Below are 17,215 nucleotides of genomic sequence, written 5' to 3'. Positions count from 1 at the left end.
GGAAAATAGCTCCTCAGCAGTATACACCCACCGACGGGCACAAAGTACCTCAGTTTAAGCCCAGTGTCTGTAGGTGGCGGACCTGGATCTGATCCCAGAGCCGCATTTTCCTTTTCAGGTTCCCTGTGTGTTTTTATTAACCTTTTCCCTTAGTCATTCAGGTTACTTTTTCTTAGGGTAACAGGGTGTAATTTCTCACCCTGTTTTCCCATACTTATGCGACTGAGAGAGTAATGTGGTGTGACCCACATCGCCCACTCTCAGGCCTACAAGGCAGGACCTAATCCCCTGTCATCTTCATGGGTGTTCAGGGTGATTCCAGCTGACCGGTCCTTTGCCTGTTCCCCAACCCAGCCCGCTCCTCAGAGAGGGCAGGGAGGAAGAAGGTGGTCACCAGCGGTGGCCTTCCCCCTTGTTGTAAGGTAGTGACACTCTCTTCTGCACCGTCTGGAGACGGTGCGGGAAGAAGGATCCCTGACTCCAGCGACCCTCACCCACCTAAGGGCTCCTGATGCTATGCTTATCGTTGCAGAGAGAACAGGACTCACTGCAGGTATGTCTCCCTCCTTTCTCTCCTTAGCGGCAGGCGTTATCCCAGGGAACACTGTCCCGTCAATGCAACGGACCAGGACGGCGTTAGCGGAAGAGAACAGTCGTCACAGCCGTGGCCATTTCGCCCATGGTCAGGCACAGTGTTTGCAGACACTCCCCCCTCCCTTTGCGAGCCGAACCACATCCCGGTACTCTTTGGCTAGTGCGTTTAAATCTCGCGCTCTATTTATCCAATAGGAGGTTTCTTCCTCCTCCCCTTCTGTCTGGCCACGCCCCCCACAGTGCACGCTTTTTCCACTCCTATGACTGAGCTTCCCCTTCCTGGCTGTTCACTCCCCTGGCGTGCCAGCTAATCGGAGAATAACTTTCGTTTGCACTGGCCGGCAGATCTTCCTGGCTGTTCAAGCCCCTCCGGCATGTCATCCAATAGGATTCTATCTTTCTCTTTCACCGGCCGGCAGACTTCAGCGGTGCGGTGAAACAGCCGATACTGCATCAGCTTCTCTCTGCAGACCTGTGGAAGCTCTGCACATGGGGGACACTGCTACATCCTGCGCTCTCTGCAGATCTGCGGATGCTCTGCACACAGGGGGACTCAGCTTCCACAGTTCTTTCTGCTGGTAGTTGCTGGCATCAGGTAGGCTCTGTTCTTTTTGTCTTGGCTCCTCCACAGCAGTATCCCCAAGGCTCAACTTATGCCCAACACTGGAGAGGTTTCTTCTTGCCCCTCTAGGCCGACTGTGATTCACTACTCCTGTGCCCTCTGAAAAAGAAAGTGTTCAGGCCAGCCCTCCCCTTTCTGCCTGTCCTGCAGCCCCTCCACCATGTCTGCCCCAACAGGTTCTCCTTGGCGTGACTGCTCACCCCCACCCTGGAATCTCTCCAGGGTGGGAGGCCGGCTTCTTCTCTTCCGGGTAGTGTGGTTGTCGGTGGTCGAAGACGTTTCTTTCCGTCTCACTTGCCAAGACATCCGTCTCAGGCCCCAGGGGTTATTCAGGCCGTCTCTTCCCTACTACGCACAAGAGTAATTGTACCCGTTTATCAGGATTCTACTCGAATCTTTTCGTAGTCCCAAAGAAAGACAAATCGCTCCATCCGATTTTGGACCTCAGGCGATTGAACCGTCATGTTAGGATCCGTCATTTCAGGATGGAGTCACTACGTTCGGTCATTGCCTCCATGGAAGTGGGAGAATCTCTTTGTTCTTTAGACATTCAGGATGCTTATCTTCACATTCATGTTTATATTCAGCATCAGAGATTCATACAGTTTGCAATCCAGGAGGATCATTATCAGTTCACCGCTCTACTCTTCAGCCTGGTCTCTGCCCCCAGAGTATTCACAAAGGTCATAGAATCATAGAATCGTAGAGTTGGAAGGGAGCTCCTGGGCCATCTGGTCCAACCCCCTGCTCAAAGCAGGATTCCCTAAATCATCCCAGTCAGATGTCTGTCCAGCCTCTGTTTGAAGACTTCCATTGAAGGAGAACTCACCACTTCTCGTGGCAGCCTGTTCCACTCATTGATCACTCTGTCAAAAAGTTTTTTCTAATATCTAATCTTTGTCTCCTCCCATTCAGTTTCATCCCATTGCTTCTAGTCTTTCCTTGTGCAAATGAGAATAAAGTTGATCCTTCTACAATGTGACAGCCCTTTAGATATTTGTAGACAGCTATTAAGTCTCCTCTCAGTCTTCTCTTTTGCAAACTAAACATTCCCAAATCCTGCAACCTTTCCTCATAAGACAGGGTTTGCAGACCGGTCACCATTCTGGTCGCTCTTTTCTGAACTTGCTCCAGTTTGTTGATGTCTTTTTTAAAATGTGGTGCCCAAAACTGGACACAATATTCCAGATGAGGTCTGACCAAAGAGGAGTAGAGGGAAATAATGACTTCACGTGATCTAGACTGTATGCTTCTGTTAATACATCCTAGAATTGCATTTGCCTTTTTTGCTGCTGCATCACACTGTTGACTCATATTCAGTCTGTGATCTATTAGTATACCCAAGTCTTTTTCACATGTGCTGTTGCTTAGCCCTATTCCTCCCATTCTGTATATGCTTTTTTCATTTTTATTGCCCAGATGTTGTACTTTTTTTCTTTTTCCCCTGTTAAAAACCATTCTGTTAGTTGCTGCCCACTTCTCCAGTTTATTTATATCTTTTTGAATCCTCTCTCTCTTCTCTAGTATTAGCTATCCCTCCTAGCTTTGTGTCATCAGCAAATTTAATCAGTTTACCCTCAATTCCTTCATCTAAATCGTTGATAAAGATGTTGAACAATACAGGGCCGAGGACAGAGCCCTGTGGTACCCCACTTGAGACATTCTTCCAACTGGATGTGCAGCCATTTACGACCACTCTTTGGGTCCGATCACTAAGCCAGTTATGAATCCACCTAACAGTTCCCTTGTCCATTCCATACTTAAGTCATTTTTTCAATAAGGATTGTATGAGATACTTTGTCAAATGCTTTGCTGAAGTCAAGATATACTATATCTACAGCATTTCCTTGATCCACCCAATCAGTGGTTCCGTCATAGAAGGAAATTAAGTTAGTCTGACATGACTTATTAGTTACAAACCCATGCTGACTCTGTTTAATCACTTCATTCTTATCCAGGTACTGACATACATGTTGTTTAATAATTTGTTCAAAGATCTTTCCTGGTATAGAAGTCAGACTCACCGGCCTATAGTTGCCTGGGTCCACCTTCTTCCCCTTTTTGAAGATAGGAACATTTGCTCTTCTCCAGTCTTCTGGGACTCCTCCTGTTCTCCAAGAATTTTCAAAGATTATGGAGAGGGGTTCAAAAATTTCTTCTGCTATCTCCTTCAGTACTCTGGGGTGTAATTCATCTGTACCTGGAGACTTGAATTCATTTAGGTTACCTAAGTGTTTCCACACTATATTTCTGTTTATAGATATCCTGGATTCTTCAATTCCCTTAATAGGACAGTGAAGAACAGTTGATGTTACATTTCCTTTCTGAGAGAAAACAGATGCAAAATAGGAATTTAAAAGTTCGGCCTTCTCAACATCCTGTCTTACCATTTCATCATTTTCATCCTGTAAAAATCCTATAGCATCTTTGACTTTTCTTTTACTTTTGACATATCCCCAAAATCCTTTATTATTGCTTTTGACATCTCTTGCAAGCCTCAATTCATTGTCAGCTTTAGATAATCTGATTTGTGCCCTGCAGGTTCTGCAGACAGCATTATATTCTTCTTTAGATATGCCTCCCTCTTTCCATTTTATAAACATTTTTTTCTTCCTTTTTAGCATGTGCTTAAGTTCTGTGTTCATCCATCCTGGCTTCCTTAAATGCTTCCTATTCTTCCCTCTTTTGGGAATTGTTAACAATTGTGCTTTGAGAATTTCATTTTTCAAAGATTTCCCATCCTTCTTGGACATTTTTGTCTTTAAGGATATCCAGCCATTGGATCCCTCCAATTCTCTTTCTGAATCCCTTAAAATCTGCCTTTCTGAAATCTAACCTTGACATCTGAGTCTTCACAGGTCTTCCTCCTCTAGTTATCCAAATTTCTAAAATAGCATGGTCGCTACCTCCTAGGGTCCCAGCCACTTTTACCTCCTCAACCATTTCCTCCCTGTTTATAAGGATTAGATCCAAGGTAGCAGTTCCCCTTGTTTTCTCCCCTACCTTTTGGAAGATAAAGTTATCAGCAAGAGAGGATAAGAATTTCCTTGACCTGTTAGTTTTGCCTGAGAGAGATTCCCAACAAATGTCTGGATAGTTGAAATCTCCCATGACAACTATGTCATATTTTTTGAAGAACTTGGCCATTTGATGCATAAAGAGTTCATCCATATCTTCAACTTGCACAGGCAGCCTGTAGTAAATGCCTACAATGGTGTCCTTTCCATTGTTCTGTCCTTGTATTCTTACCCAAACAGTTTCCACAGAACTCCCGGTCTCTGAGCTTCAATCTCTGTGCAGATATACGCGTTTCTAACATACAATGCGACACCTCCTCCTCGTTTATCAAGTCTGTTTCTTGCAAATAAGTTGTATCCTTCTAGTCTTGTATTCCAATCATGTGTATTGTCCCACCAAGTTTCAGTGATTCCAATGACATCATATTTATTTTCCTGTGTTAGTAGTTCCAATTCTCCTTGTTTGTTGCCCATGCTTTGTGCATTAGTATAGAAACATTTTAGTTTGTGATTGGTTTCTCTTTCTCCAATATTTGTATTAATTAGATTCTTTTGTCTTTGTTCTTCCTTTCCACTTCTAATAGCAGAGTTCTCAATAGCATTTGTCAGGTGTTTGGCTTTTTCTGGTCTTTTGCTTTTTCTGGTCTTTTGCTTCCCTTCCCATGTTGTTCTAGTTTAAAGCCCTCCTTACAAGGTGTAGCGAGGCGACTTCCAAATACATGTTTTCCAGTCTTCGTAAGGTGCACCCCATCTCTGGCAAGTAGTCCATCGTAAAGGTAATTCACTCTGTGATCCATAAATCCAAATCGTTGCTGACGGCACCATCGATGTAGCCAGGTCATGACGGCGGTCATGGCCATTCTTCGCTCCAAGGGGATTCTCATAATTCCTTACTTGGAAGATCTTCTGATCAAGGAGCCATCCCGCAGAGACTGCGACCAGAGTCTTCACATCACTCTGGACACACTGATCTCTCTCGGCTGGATTGTCAACAGAAAGAAGTCCTCCCTGACCCCAGCTCAGCTCCTGGTGTTTCTGGGTATGAGATTCGACACAGCCCAAGTCCGTGTCTTCCTTCCAAAGGAGAAGTTTTTATCTCTCTACCGGGGATCCGCACTCTAAAGAGACCAGCTCCTCTCCCTGTGCGGTCTTGCATGAGATTTCTGGGGAAGATGACTGCCCCCATGGAAGCCGTGCCTTTTGCCCAGTTCCATACCCGTCCTCTTCAGCTGGCCCTCGTCGGCTTGGGACAAGAGGACCGACTCCCTGGACCAGCCTGTGCTTCTGCCCCTCAAGGTGAGGCAGTCCCTGACCTGGTGGACGCTATCCGCATCAGTCCTACGAGGGAAGTCAGTCCTTCCTTCCTTCCTTTCCGGTTGCAGATCACCACCAACGCCAGTTTCCTCGGTTGGGGATCTTTCTTTCTTCATCACACCGTGCAGGGTCGCAGTAACGCCCAAAAAGCCGCTCTCCCCATCAATCTCCTAGATATCAGGGCAATTTTCTTTGCCCTTCGTCGCTGGCAGACGCTCCTCGCAGGCCAGCCGGTCCGCATACAGTCGGCTTACATAAACCATCAAGGTGAGACAGGTTATGGTAGAGGTAACAAGGATTCTGCGATGGGCGTAATGTCACGTTCCTGCCATATCAGATGTGCATAGTCTTGGGGTGGAAAACTGGGCAGCCGATTTTCTGAACCGTCAGGGTCGGGCAAGTGGTCTCTTAGCCCCGCCGTTTTCAACCAGATATGCAAGAAATGGGGCACACTGGACGTCGACCTGATGGCGTCTCGGATGAACCACAAGGTTCCTCAGTACATAGCCAGGTCCCGGGATCGGCTAGCCATTGGCTGCGATGTTCTAGTAATCCCGTGGTCACAAATCCAACTGCCTTATCTTTTTCCACCTATCCCCTTGATTACGAGAGTCATGAAAAAGATAAAGGCGGAAGGAATTCCCGTAATCCTGATAGCTCCAGACTGGCCAAGACGGACCTGGTATGTGGAGCTGGTGAACATGTTCAAGAACGCTCCCTGGAAGCTTCCAGACAGTCCAGATCTTCTCTTACAAGGCCCCCCTCTTTCATCAGAGTACACAGTCTCCGAGTTTAACGGCATGGCCTTTGAGGCCGCAGTCCTGAGGGAGGTTGGTTCCCCCCCCCCCCATCAGGTCATTCAGACCATTATTAGGGCGAGAAAACCAGCATCATCATGTATCTACCACAGATACTGGAAGGCCTTCTTCCAGTGGAGTCAGAACAACAATTTGGTCCCTGTGTATTTTTCCCTTCCTTCCATACTGGGTTTTCTACAAGCGGGTCTCGACTTGGGTCTATCACTCAGTACCCATTAGGGGAAAGTTGCCGCTCTGTCAATTATTTGCCAATTAGTATTGTGAGGAAAGAGGGAGACACAAGCGCAATATAGGGTCTTATCCCACAAATGAAGTAAGCGCTTTGACAGAAAACTGCTCACCTGGTAGCAGGTATTCAAAGCATGTATAGATAAGGGCTGCTGCAGAACTCTGCAAAGGAATACGTGGATTTTGTCCGCGCTGCCCAAATGATGAAATTCCGGAAGGCTAATAAAGTTTGACAGTGGTTTATTCTACGTATTTCAAGGTTTTTTTGCAACCTCTTCTTCAGGAAATGTGGTATTTCCTGAAGAAGAGGTTGCAAAAAACCTTGAAACGCGTAGAATAAACCACTGTCAAAACTTATTAACCTTCTGGAATTTCATCATTAGGGCAGCGCGGACGAAATCCACATATTCCTTTGCAGAGTTCAGTTATTTGCCAATGAAATCTGGCTTCTCTTGCCCAGGTAAAGACTTTTCTTCAAGAGTCGCCCACCTGGCACCTCCTTATCGTCCTCTGAGAGATCCATAGGATCTTAATCTTGTCCTTGGTGCACTCCAGCGCGCTCCTTTTGAGCCTATTCAGGACGTTCCTTTTATCTCCTGTCATGTAAAGTTGCGTTTTTAGTTGCCATTACATCCATCAGGAGAGTTTCTGTGTTAGCAGCATTATCCTGCCGTTCTCCGTTCCTGATTCTACATCAGGACAAGGTAGTTCTCATGCTCGTTCCTTCCTTCCTACCTAAGATGGTCTCTTCATTTCACATAATGAAAATATTGTCCTTCCTTCACTATGTCCCTCTTCGGTCCATCCCATGGAGAAGTCCCTTCACAAGTTGGATCTGGTAAGAGCTATCTGAGTCTACCTTTCAAAGACTGCTTCCTTTCGCCACTTTGATGCCCCATTTTTCATCTCTGAAGGTCATTGTAAGGGGTTCCTAGCTTCTAAGTCCACTATTGCCCGTTAGATTCGTTTGGAGGCATAATGTGTTCAGGGGTGAGGGCTCATTCCACTCTGGCAGTGGGGGCAACCTGGGCAGTTCGTCACCATGCCTTGGCTTTGCAGATTTGTAAGGCCAGGACCTGGTCATCTTTTCACACCTTCGCAAGGTTTACAGGGTTCATACCCATGCCTCGTTTGATGCAGGCAGGTAAGGAAGGTGCTGCGGACGGTGGTTACGCACCAGCCGACCTAATTTTGTTTTTCTTTGGCTTTTTTCTGTTCTCACCCTTTGGGACGTCCCATGGTTACCTATGTCCCCCAATGAAGCGATAAAGTGATTTTTGATACCGTAAAATCTCTTTCTAGGAGACTTCATTGGGGGACACAGCTCTCTTCCCAAATGGTACCTTTTTTGGGCCTATATGCCTTTGTTGTTGGGTTGGTAAAATATGTTGAGCTTTTGGTTGATTCTCCTACAGCTTTAACACTAACTGAGGTACTTTGTTCCTGTCAATGGGTGTATACTACTGGGGAGGAGAATTTTCCTTTTTTTGCCTAGTGTCAGCCTCCTAGAGTCAGCAGCATACACCCATGGTTACCTGTGTCCCCCAATGAAGGCTCCAAGAAAGATTTTATGGTGAGTACCAAAAATCCCTCTTTTGTCTGTACATAGTGAATTAATGCATTGGCCAACTACTGCTCATGTTGGGAGGTAAGTGGTTTACTCTTGCATAGGGGCCCACCAGAGAATTCTCCTGTTCTCCTGTGGGCCAGTCTGAGCCTGTCTAAAGCCTATACTTCCGAAAAGACGAAATCAGCTTCATTCATTGTAAAATGATAACTACAATCCTAAAAAAATCTTAAGCTTCTCAAGTTTCCAAAAAATTATGGACGCAACAAAAAAACAATTTTCATGGAAAGGGGGAAAAAAAAAAAAGCATGCCCTATTTTCCAGACACTGCTGGAATTTCTGGATGGCTGGAAACCTTGGCTCAGGATCCTTGCTTTTATAGACAGAGGACAGCTGTGTAACAGCTGGAATCTGCCTGGTATGGAGCACTGGCTCAGCTCCTGAGCCCACTCCAAACACGTGCATCATACATGTACAGCAGGTGACAGGAAAGGAGTAAATATAGAGGCTCTTGTGCATGTCCACGTGTCTGTTTTAGGATAAAAAGACGAGATTCTGCAGCGTCCTTAAATCAAGTGAGACATTGTGCAGGGCGATATGTGGTGTCCCAACATAGGCTAGTTGAAGTGCCATTTGTACGTTGACTGCAATATGGATTCCTTCTACTCTTCTAATATGGTTTCCCTAATGGAAACAGTAGAATTTATTACCACCTCTGACTTTGCAGAGGAGGTCAAATTGCACTTGCTCTGCGACATATTTAAGGGCAGCAAATGATAGGTCAGTGACAAAGATCTGCTGTCCCTAGACTCACGTTGCAGAGCTTTCGTGTATCCTACGTGATGCAGCATCATTTTACCTCTCCTGCCTCCTGCGTGTGATAGGTTTCTCCAGGCCAGAGTTGTTTCTCGTAGATAGCACTCACAGATATTATAGACCGCGTTAGATGGTGGGATTTTTATCACTGCTCTTATACAAAGAGGAACAAAGAGGACAATTAGGTAGAGAAGAGAAATGTCTGAGAGTGGCCAGGAAGGACCTGAAAGGATGATTATGACAATCTGTAGTTCACAGGAAGTCAGAGACTGACATCCTGTTTATACAGGAGAGCATGTACTGGATTGGTGGTCGGACTGAGGCAGGGGTCCATAACAAAAGGTTCTGAATGCAAGACTATAACTAAGCTGGAAGGATACAAAATTACACAGCTAGAATATTGCCGAATATTATGAGTTAGCATTATATGGGAAAAAAGAATAGCTGGCATGCGACTTTAAAAACCAGCTGAACCTACAGACTGCATATAATGGTGTACAGACAGCACAGAGTTAACACTCACCCGCACTTTGCAGTGTGACAGAAGACCCCACATTGGCTGGGCACAGGCTTCAAGTTCAGCAGCAAATGCAGCATAATAAGTCTGGGACTCGAACTCTACGTGTTCATTGAGTTCCCGCTTATTTAAATTCATACCTGGGGGAAAAAAAAAAAGACAACCTGCTGAATCCTCAAAAATATAATCAGCAAATGATTTACAAAAACCTAAAGTGATGAACTGGAATATAAGCTGGTGAGCATGCAGCGTGTAGGCGAACGTTCACACTGGACACACAACTGGACACACAATTTTAATCAAAATTATGTTACCCATGTCCTATATTTTCATGCACTATTGTGGTTTATTTAGTGCAGTGTGTTTGCTCATTTTATTTTTATCTTGTATTTTAAATGATTTATAGAACGAAAGCTTCTGTACATGATTGGTATTTTACATTCAGCCCAAAAACAAAATCTCCCAACATAAGTGGCAAATGTAAAAGCGCAATTTCTGCCCCATATATGGTGTATGATGGCGCGGTTACATCACTATATGCATTTTTTTTTTTATATCTACAGTGTGCAGCCATAAAAGGAGAAAACACCGTGCAACTGTCATATAGCAGTCTGGTCCATAAGCCAAATAGTCACACGAAGTGTAGCGTACACATGCTCCGATCACCAGAAATACGGTGCAAATTGCTTTGAAAATTATAATATTTTTGCACAACTTGGAGATGCGCAAAAATAGGGATTTTTGTGTACTCACCGTAAAATCCTTTTCTCCGAGCCATTCATTGGGGGACACAGAGACCATGGGTGTTATGCTGCTTGCCACTAGGAGGACACTAAGTAAACCAGAAAAAAGTTCACTCTTCCCCTGCAGTATACACCCTCTCGCTGGATGAGATTTCTCTAGTTCAGTGAAAAAAGCAGTAGGAGCTTAAACAGTCAACGATAACTATGTCACAACCTAAGAATGCTACAATGAGCCAGTAGGCTAAACAGGATGGGTGCTGTGTCCCCCAATGAATGGCTCAGAGAAAAGGATTTTACGGTGAGTACACAAAAATCCCTATTTTTCCTACGCCTCATTGGGGACACAGAGACCGTGGGGCGTCCTAAAGCAGTCCCTGGGTGGGGAGCATACATCTGCTAATACCCCATGTACCACTGAGTCAATGCTGAGGTACTGCCGATTGCAGGATGCGTCTGCCAAGAGCTGCATCCTCAGAGGCCTGAGAATTAATTTGGTAATGTTTGGTAAAAGTATGCAGACTGGACCAAGTAGCAGCCTTGCAGACCTGTTCTGCCGAGGCCTGGTGCCAAATGGCCCAAGAGGCGCCCACTGAGCGGGTAGAGTGCGCCTTAATCCCCGGTGGGACAGGCGCGTTCCTAACACGGTAGGATTCCTGAATTGCCAAGCGAATCCACCTGGCTAGCGTTGCTTTTGAAGGGGCTAGACCCTTCCTATGCCCCTCTGGAAGTATGAACAGGGCATCTGACTTGCGGAATGGAGCCATCCTCGAGATGTACCGTCTCAGCGCCCTAACTACATCCAGGGTGTGGAGGGCCTTCTCAATGCGATGGACTGGCGCCGAACAAAAGGAAGGCAAAACAATTTCCTCGTTGAGATGAAAAGAGGAGACGACCTTGGGCAGGAAGGACGGAGACGTACTGAGAAGTAACTTGTCCTGATGAAAATTCAGGAAGGGAGAACGGCAGGACAGGGCTGCCCATTCCGAAACTCGTCCGATTGACGTAATTGCCACTAGACTAGAAAGATCACTTTCCAAGGGAGATCGGTCAATGACACATACTGCAGCGGTTCGAAAAGAGCCTCCTGTAAGGCCCCGAGAACCAGGTTAAGGTCCCATGATTCCAATGGCCTTCTATAAGTAGGCGCCACATGGGAAACTCCTTGAATGAACATCTTGACCTCAGGTTTGGTGGCAACTTTGCATTGGAAAAGCACTGACAAGGCTGAAATTTGGCCCTTGAGCAAGCTAAGCGTGAGGCCTGATTTTAATCCGGATTGAAGGAACTCCAATATGGCCGGAGGGATAACACCAGAGGGGATCGACCATGATCCTTGCACATGAAAAGGTTTTCTAGTTGTGGTGACTGATGCGCCTGGATACAGGCTTCCTAGCACTAATCATGGTGGAAATTACGTCGTGAGAGAACCCAGCCTGTGCTAAAATCCAGGATTCAACGGCCACGCCGTCAAAGACAGGGACCCGGAGTTCTGGTGGTAAATCGGGCCCTGTGAGTAGATCCGTGCGATCTGGAAGTCACCAGGGGACGTCGGCGACTAGTTGTATTAGTTCTGCATACCATGCTCGGCGCGGCCAATCTGGCGTGATTAGGATCCCTGGTACACCCTCCGCTCTGATCTTCTTGATGACCCTCAGAAGAAAGGGAAGAGGGGGGAAAGATGTACGGGAGCCTGAAACGGTGCCATGGCAGAACTAGGGCGTCCGCTCCGATGGCGCATGGATCGCGCGATCGGGCAATGAACCGAGGCACCTTGTTGTTTAGTCTTGAATCCATGAGATCCACATCCGGAGTCCCCCAACGTCGGCAAATCTGCTGAAAGACATCCGGATGAAGAGACCACTCTCCCAAGGCAATGCCTTGGCGACTGAGAAAATCTGCCGCCCAATTTTCTACGCCCGGGATGTGGATTGCTGAGATGGGCGAATGGTTGGTCTCGGCCCAATGAAGGATGTGACTCACTTAGTGCATGGCCATCCTGCTCTGGGTACCTCCCTGGCAGCTGATATATGCTACAGCCGTGGTGTCAGATTGGATCCTGATGGGGAGACCTGCGAGGAGATGGTGGAAACTCCGTAGAGCTAATCTGACTGCTTGTATCTCCAAAATGTCGATGGGGAGATGTGACTCTCGGGTTGACCAACGACCCTGTGCCATGTGGTGACGAAAGACCACACCCCAGCCGAGAAGGCTTGCGTCGTTTAATATAAACCATCTTTCTGGGAGAAAAAACCTCCCTTGATTCAGGGAGGACCTCAGTGTCCACCACCTGAGGGCTTGCCTGACCCGCCGGGACAGAAGGATCCAACGGTCCAGGGAGAGCGGGTTCTTGTCTCAAGCTAATAGCAACGCATGTTGTAAGGGATGTAGATGGAACTGTGCAAATGGAACTGCTTCCATCGCAGCCACCACCTTTCCGAGAACTCTCATGCTGAAACGAATGGAGTGAGAAACCGGTTGGGAAAGAGTCCGCGTTGCCTGTTGTAAGGCTTGGGTCTTTTCTGGAGGGAGAATGACCAACCCGTGGGAAGTGTCCAGATCATTCCTAAAAAGGAAATCCGCTGAGCCGGTTTTGGGAAAGACTTTTCGAAGTTTATCTTTCACCCCAGGCGAAAAAGTGTATTTATTGTTATATCCACGGATTCCTCACAGCCTGGAAGGGACAGACCCTTGATGAGCAGGTTGTCCAGATACGGAAACACCACTACTCCCCGAGAGTGGAGAATGGCCATGACAGCCGCCATGACCTTGGTAAAGGACCCTGGGGGCAGTGGCGAGTCCGAAGGGCAAGGCAACGAACTGGAAGTGTTCCTCGTGAATTGCAAAACGGAGGAACTGCTGGTGAGACGTGCAGATTGGAATGTGAAGGTAAGCGTCCTTGATGTCGATAGATGCTAGGAACTCTCGTTTTTCCATGGAAGCGACAACTGATCGGAGAGATTCCATTCAGAATCACCGTACCTTGACAAACTGATTTAACAGTTTGAGATCCCGTCCTTTCTTGGGACCACAAAAAGGTTGGAATAAAATCCCATGAACTTTTCGTGATGAGGGACCGGAATGATGACTCCGTCCCTTAGTAGAGCCTGAACAGCCCGAAGGAAGGCTCTTGTTTTTCCCTTGGGGGGAGAGGATAGGAAAAGGCGAGTTGGAGGGGGAGAGGAAAACTATCTTGTATCCAGAGAACACCAGCTCCATGACCCACTCGTCGTGGATGACCGCGAGCCAGGTGAGGCTGAAGGAAAGTAGGCGACCGCCTACTTTGTCGGTGTCCGCTGGATACCGCAGTAAGTCATTGGGCAGATCTATGAGATCTGGCTCCCCTAGATCCAGAAGCCCTAGGCCTGGGTTTCCAAGAGCAGTTAGGTCTGTATGAGACCTGGGAGCCTCTGTCTCCGCGTGGGGACAGACTTGATCCGGAAGAGAAGGTAGAGGAGGACCAACCGGAATTGTTGCGAAAAGATCGAAAACACGTTGGCTGTTGGTTGCGAAATGGCCGAACAGCCTTTTGTTGAGGAAGGAATTTACTTTTCTCCAAAAAGACGACCCGTTTGAAAGGGGTCAACGATCTTTTAGACGTGGCATCCGCCCGCCAGTCGTGGAGCCATAGGGCTCTTCTAATGGAGATCGCATTAGCGGCAGTTTGAGCAGCGCAATTGGTGGCATCAAAAGAAGCGTCTACTACAAAGTCCGCCACGTGAATTATCTGCCTGGCAACAGTGGTTGCCTCCGGAGAAAGATTGGTGCCCTGGAAGGAATTAATCAAGACCTCTGCCCAAGAGGCCATTGCCTTAGTGACGCTAATAGCCGCGAAAGATGGAAAAAGCGCAGCTCCTGAAGTTTCAAAAACCGAACGGGCAAGGTAGTCAATTTCACGATCGGAGGGGTTTCTGACTGAGGAACCCTCAGAAACAGATAGGAGCGTCTTAGAAGCAAGACGCGATACAGGGAGGGTCCACTGGAGGGGATTGTAACCAATCCTTCATTAGGTCTGGATCAAAAGAGTATTTAGCCTGAGTAGACTTTTGCCCTGTAAACCGCTTATGTGAACGATCCCTATGTTTCTGGACAATTTCCTTAAACTCCGGATGGCTGGTAAATAACCTGCGCACACACTTGGTTTTCTTAAATGAAATAGGGTGTGCTGGAGCGGGAACGTTTTCCTCATCCAACTTCAGAATCCTGTTGACTGATTCTGTAAGAGAATCAAGGGACTCTTGAACAGTTGGGGGATTCTGAGGAATTGACATGTCAGATTCGAATTCAGAGTCGTGCTCGCTGTGAACCTCAGGAGAGGGAGAGCGAGAGACAGGAGTCGCCGATGCTGAAGAGTGAACGGGACTAGGGGACGCGTCATGGGTCCGCTTTCTAGAGACATGACAATCCCTTGAGCGAGTACGGCCCCTTCTGGTGGACGGTTCCCGGCTGCCGCCAGAGCCCCCCCTCAGGAGGTAAGGAAGCTTTCTGACTTGAAGAGTTCTCCCGGAGGGAGAATATAGCCTAGGTCAGAGACTCCACAGACCGTGACAGGGACGCAGCCCACTCAGGGGTACTAAACGCAGGAAGCCCGTCAGCAGCGGCGGCAAGGGGCGTTGGAGCGCAGGCCGGGACGCAGTCCGAGTTGCAGTCCGTGCATTACGGATTAGTCTGGGCACTGGGCAAGGCAAACTTGCAAGTGGTACACATGGTAAAAAACACAGTGTGCTTTTTAGCAGCCCGTTTAGCCTCCTTAGATTGAGACATAGCGCTCCTGAAAGGGTTAACGGCAGAGTCTGTCTGCAGCTGTAGGGAATGTGACGCAAAAGGGTTAAGCTTTATCTGAGGGCAGATGCAGCTTACCAGGTCCTGTGCTGTGTCCCCCGGGAGGAATAGCGGTGGCCCTGCGGTGTCACCCGGTATCCTGCAGAATGCTCGCCTCACAGCTCGTGTCCAGAGCAGGCTGAGGTAAAAAGGCATGGCACCCGAGATTAGAATTGAGAGTCTCGTAAGGGATGAGAGGCGCCAAGAGGAGGGGACTGCGATAATAGCGCGGGCGGCGCTATTCAAATTGCAGCCTAGTAGGCTGGAAAAGCCGGGGGCTAAATTTTTGGGCCTACCCGCGGTAGGCGCCAGGGCAGGGCGGCGCTATTGAAATTGCGGCCTAGCAGGCCGGGGCCTAAATTTTTCGGGCTACCCACGGTAGCGCCAAGGGGGGGGGGGGGCACGATGGGGGGCTGGTGCACCGCCGCTGACGCTAAGTCAGCGCTTCTCCCGGGGGCCAGGACCCGACCCCATACCTCAACTCCAGTGCTCAGAGCTGTCCAGGCCATCCATGCAGGCTCTCATCCTCCTGGGCTGATGTAGCAGAGCTGAAGGAGTTCTTAAAGGGGCATGCTCAATCGGTCCTCCCTATAGTATGATTCAGGGCCTTCGGAAGAACTGTCCAGTCTTCTCCATTCCGTGCGCCTGCCTTCGTATCCGTGGATTACTGGAACTTTTCCCCCGGTCGTAAGGATCATCGCCATTATTGCCAGAGGAATCAGCCCCTAACATCGCAGGAAAGTGTACGTGAAGGGTTACTCCGCGTTCTTGCCTGTTGTTGGTTCGGGGGAGAGCGGGCCGTAGAAAGGAACCATCGCCCCCTTCACTCCGTTAATTAAAAAATAAAAATTTACAGAAAATTCAAAAATAAAATAAAAACGGTGGTGTCTGAAGCCAGACCCAAGTGCCTCCTACAGACACTAAGCATGAACTAGAAATCTCATCCAGCGAGAGGGTGTATATTGCAGGGGAGGAGCTAACTTTTTTTCTGGTTTACTTAGTGTCCCCCTAGTGGCCAGCAGCATAACACCCACTGTGTCTGTGTCCCCAATGAGACGTAGGAGAAAAGAAATTGCAATTTCTGACGTTTTCACAACATTTTCTGCCAGAGCTATGGAGGGACGAGGATGTGACAGCACAGCTCGCGTCAAATTCATGACAAGCTATGACATTCCCTATGCCGAAACTCTTACTGTCAGACGCTCCTGATGCATTAAGAGGAGCATCTCCGTGCGTGCCTCCAACTTTCGGCACCACTGACCATCAGCTAACTGAAGAGGCCATAGTGCTCTAGGGAGACATCTTAAAATTTTCGTGCACAACTCTGTAGTTTAGGATTGGAGTGATCTATGTTATTCGGCACAGCGACTACCAAAACTACAGAACTGTGCCTTGTAACCAATCTTTGATTAGCAAGAGTTGGACCACCACCAATCTGATCCTGAGAATAGTACATCAATTTTTGTAATCCTCGAGAACCAGATTTCACATTATAAGCTGCTTAGATTAAATGGATTACTTAACCTGATGAGGCCGGCGTACTTACTTTGAAAATCCATCTCAGAAAGGTTGTATAATCCTTTTTTATAAGTTTTCTTGCAGTCAACGTAAGCCTCCATCCTGGGACTGATATGACTACACATTTCTCAGGTACCTGGACCTCCATTTACCTCCCGCTGCCTCCTCCGCTTAGATCTGCGTTATTTTCGTCCTGCTTGAAAGATGGCTATCCATAGTTACATGGGGAGTGCAGCGGTAAGTCTACACAATGACTCCCCTGCTTTTCTTGTGCTTTGGAATAAGGAAGGCAGGAAAGACATGGTTCAGACTCAACGCTGTACTTCCTATGCTACTTTGGAAGTAGGAGGAAAAGAGCGCAGATCTGAGCAAAGGCGGCAGTGGGAAGTAGGGGTGACTAAAAGGACTAAAAGGATGGAGGGTTGAGTGGATATAGCAAAATGAGAATTATAGGAGTCCAACTCTCTCAGACTTCGGCAGAATATATTAATACGAAAAAAAAAAAAAAAAAAGACAACCTCCATTCTGACATCCATTTTTAAAGTAAGTACACCGGCCTCACCAGGTCTGCTTGATCTATTTAATAATATGAAATCTGGTGACAGAACTGCTTTAAAGTTTTATCTCAATAATAAATAGCTGG

The 17,215-nt window shown here is 47.4% G+C and overlaps 1 protein-coding gene across 2 annotated transcripts in view; it reads right to left on the bottom strand.

Annotated features, from left to right (window-relative positions):
* Positions 1-17,215, bottom strand: part of UBR3 (ubiquitin protein ligase E3 component n-recognin 3) — a 175,226-nt gene that overhangs the window by 112,561 nt on the left and 45,450 nt on the right. For both annotated transcript variants that reach the window (XM_073545830.1, XM_073545831.1), the window contains exon 10: positions 9,500-9,633. In XM_073545830.1, coding sequence (XP_073401931.1) covers positions 9,500-9,633 — 134 coding nt within the window. The remainder of the gene's footprint in view (positions 1-9,499; positions 9,634-17,215) is intronic.

Source organism: Dendrobates tinctorius, unplaced genomic scaffold, assembly GCF_039654945.1.
Source record: "Dendrobates tinctorius isolate UK_male_01 unplaced genomic scaffold, ASM3965494v1 ptg000143l, whole genome shotgun sequence".
Lineage (NCBI taxonomy): Eukaryota > Metazoa > Chordata > Amphibia > Anura > Dendrobatidae > Dendrobates > Dendrobates tinctorius.
The sequence above is the reverse complement of the archived record's forward strand: the minus strand, read 5'-3'. Positions and strand labels throughout refer to the sequence as shown.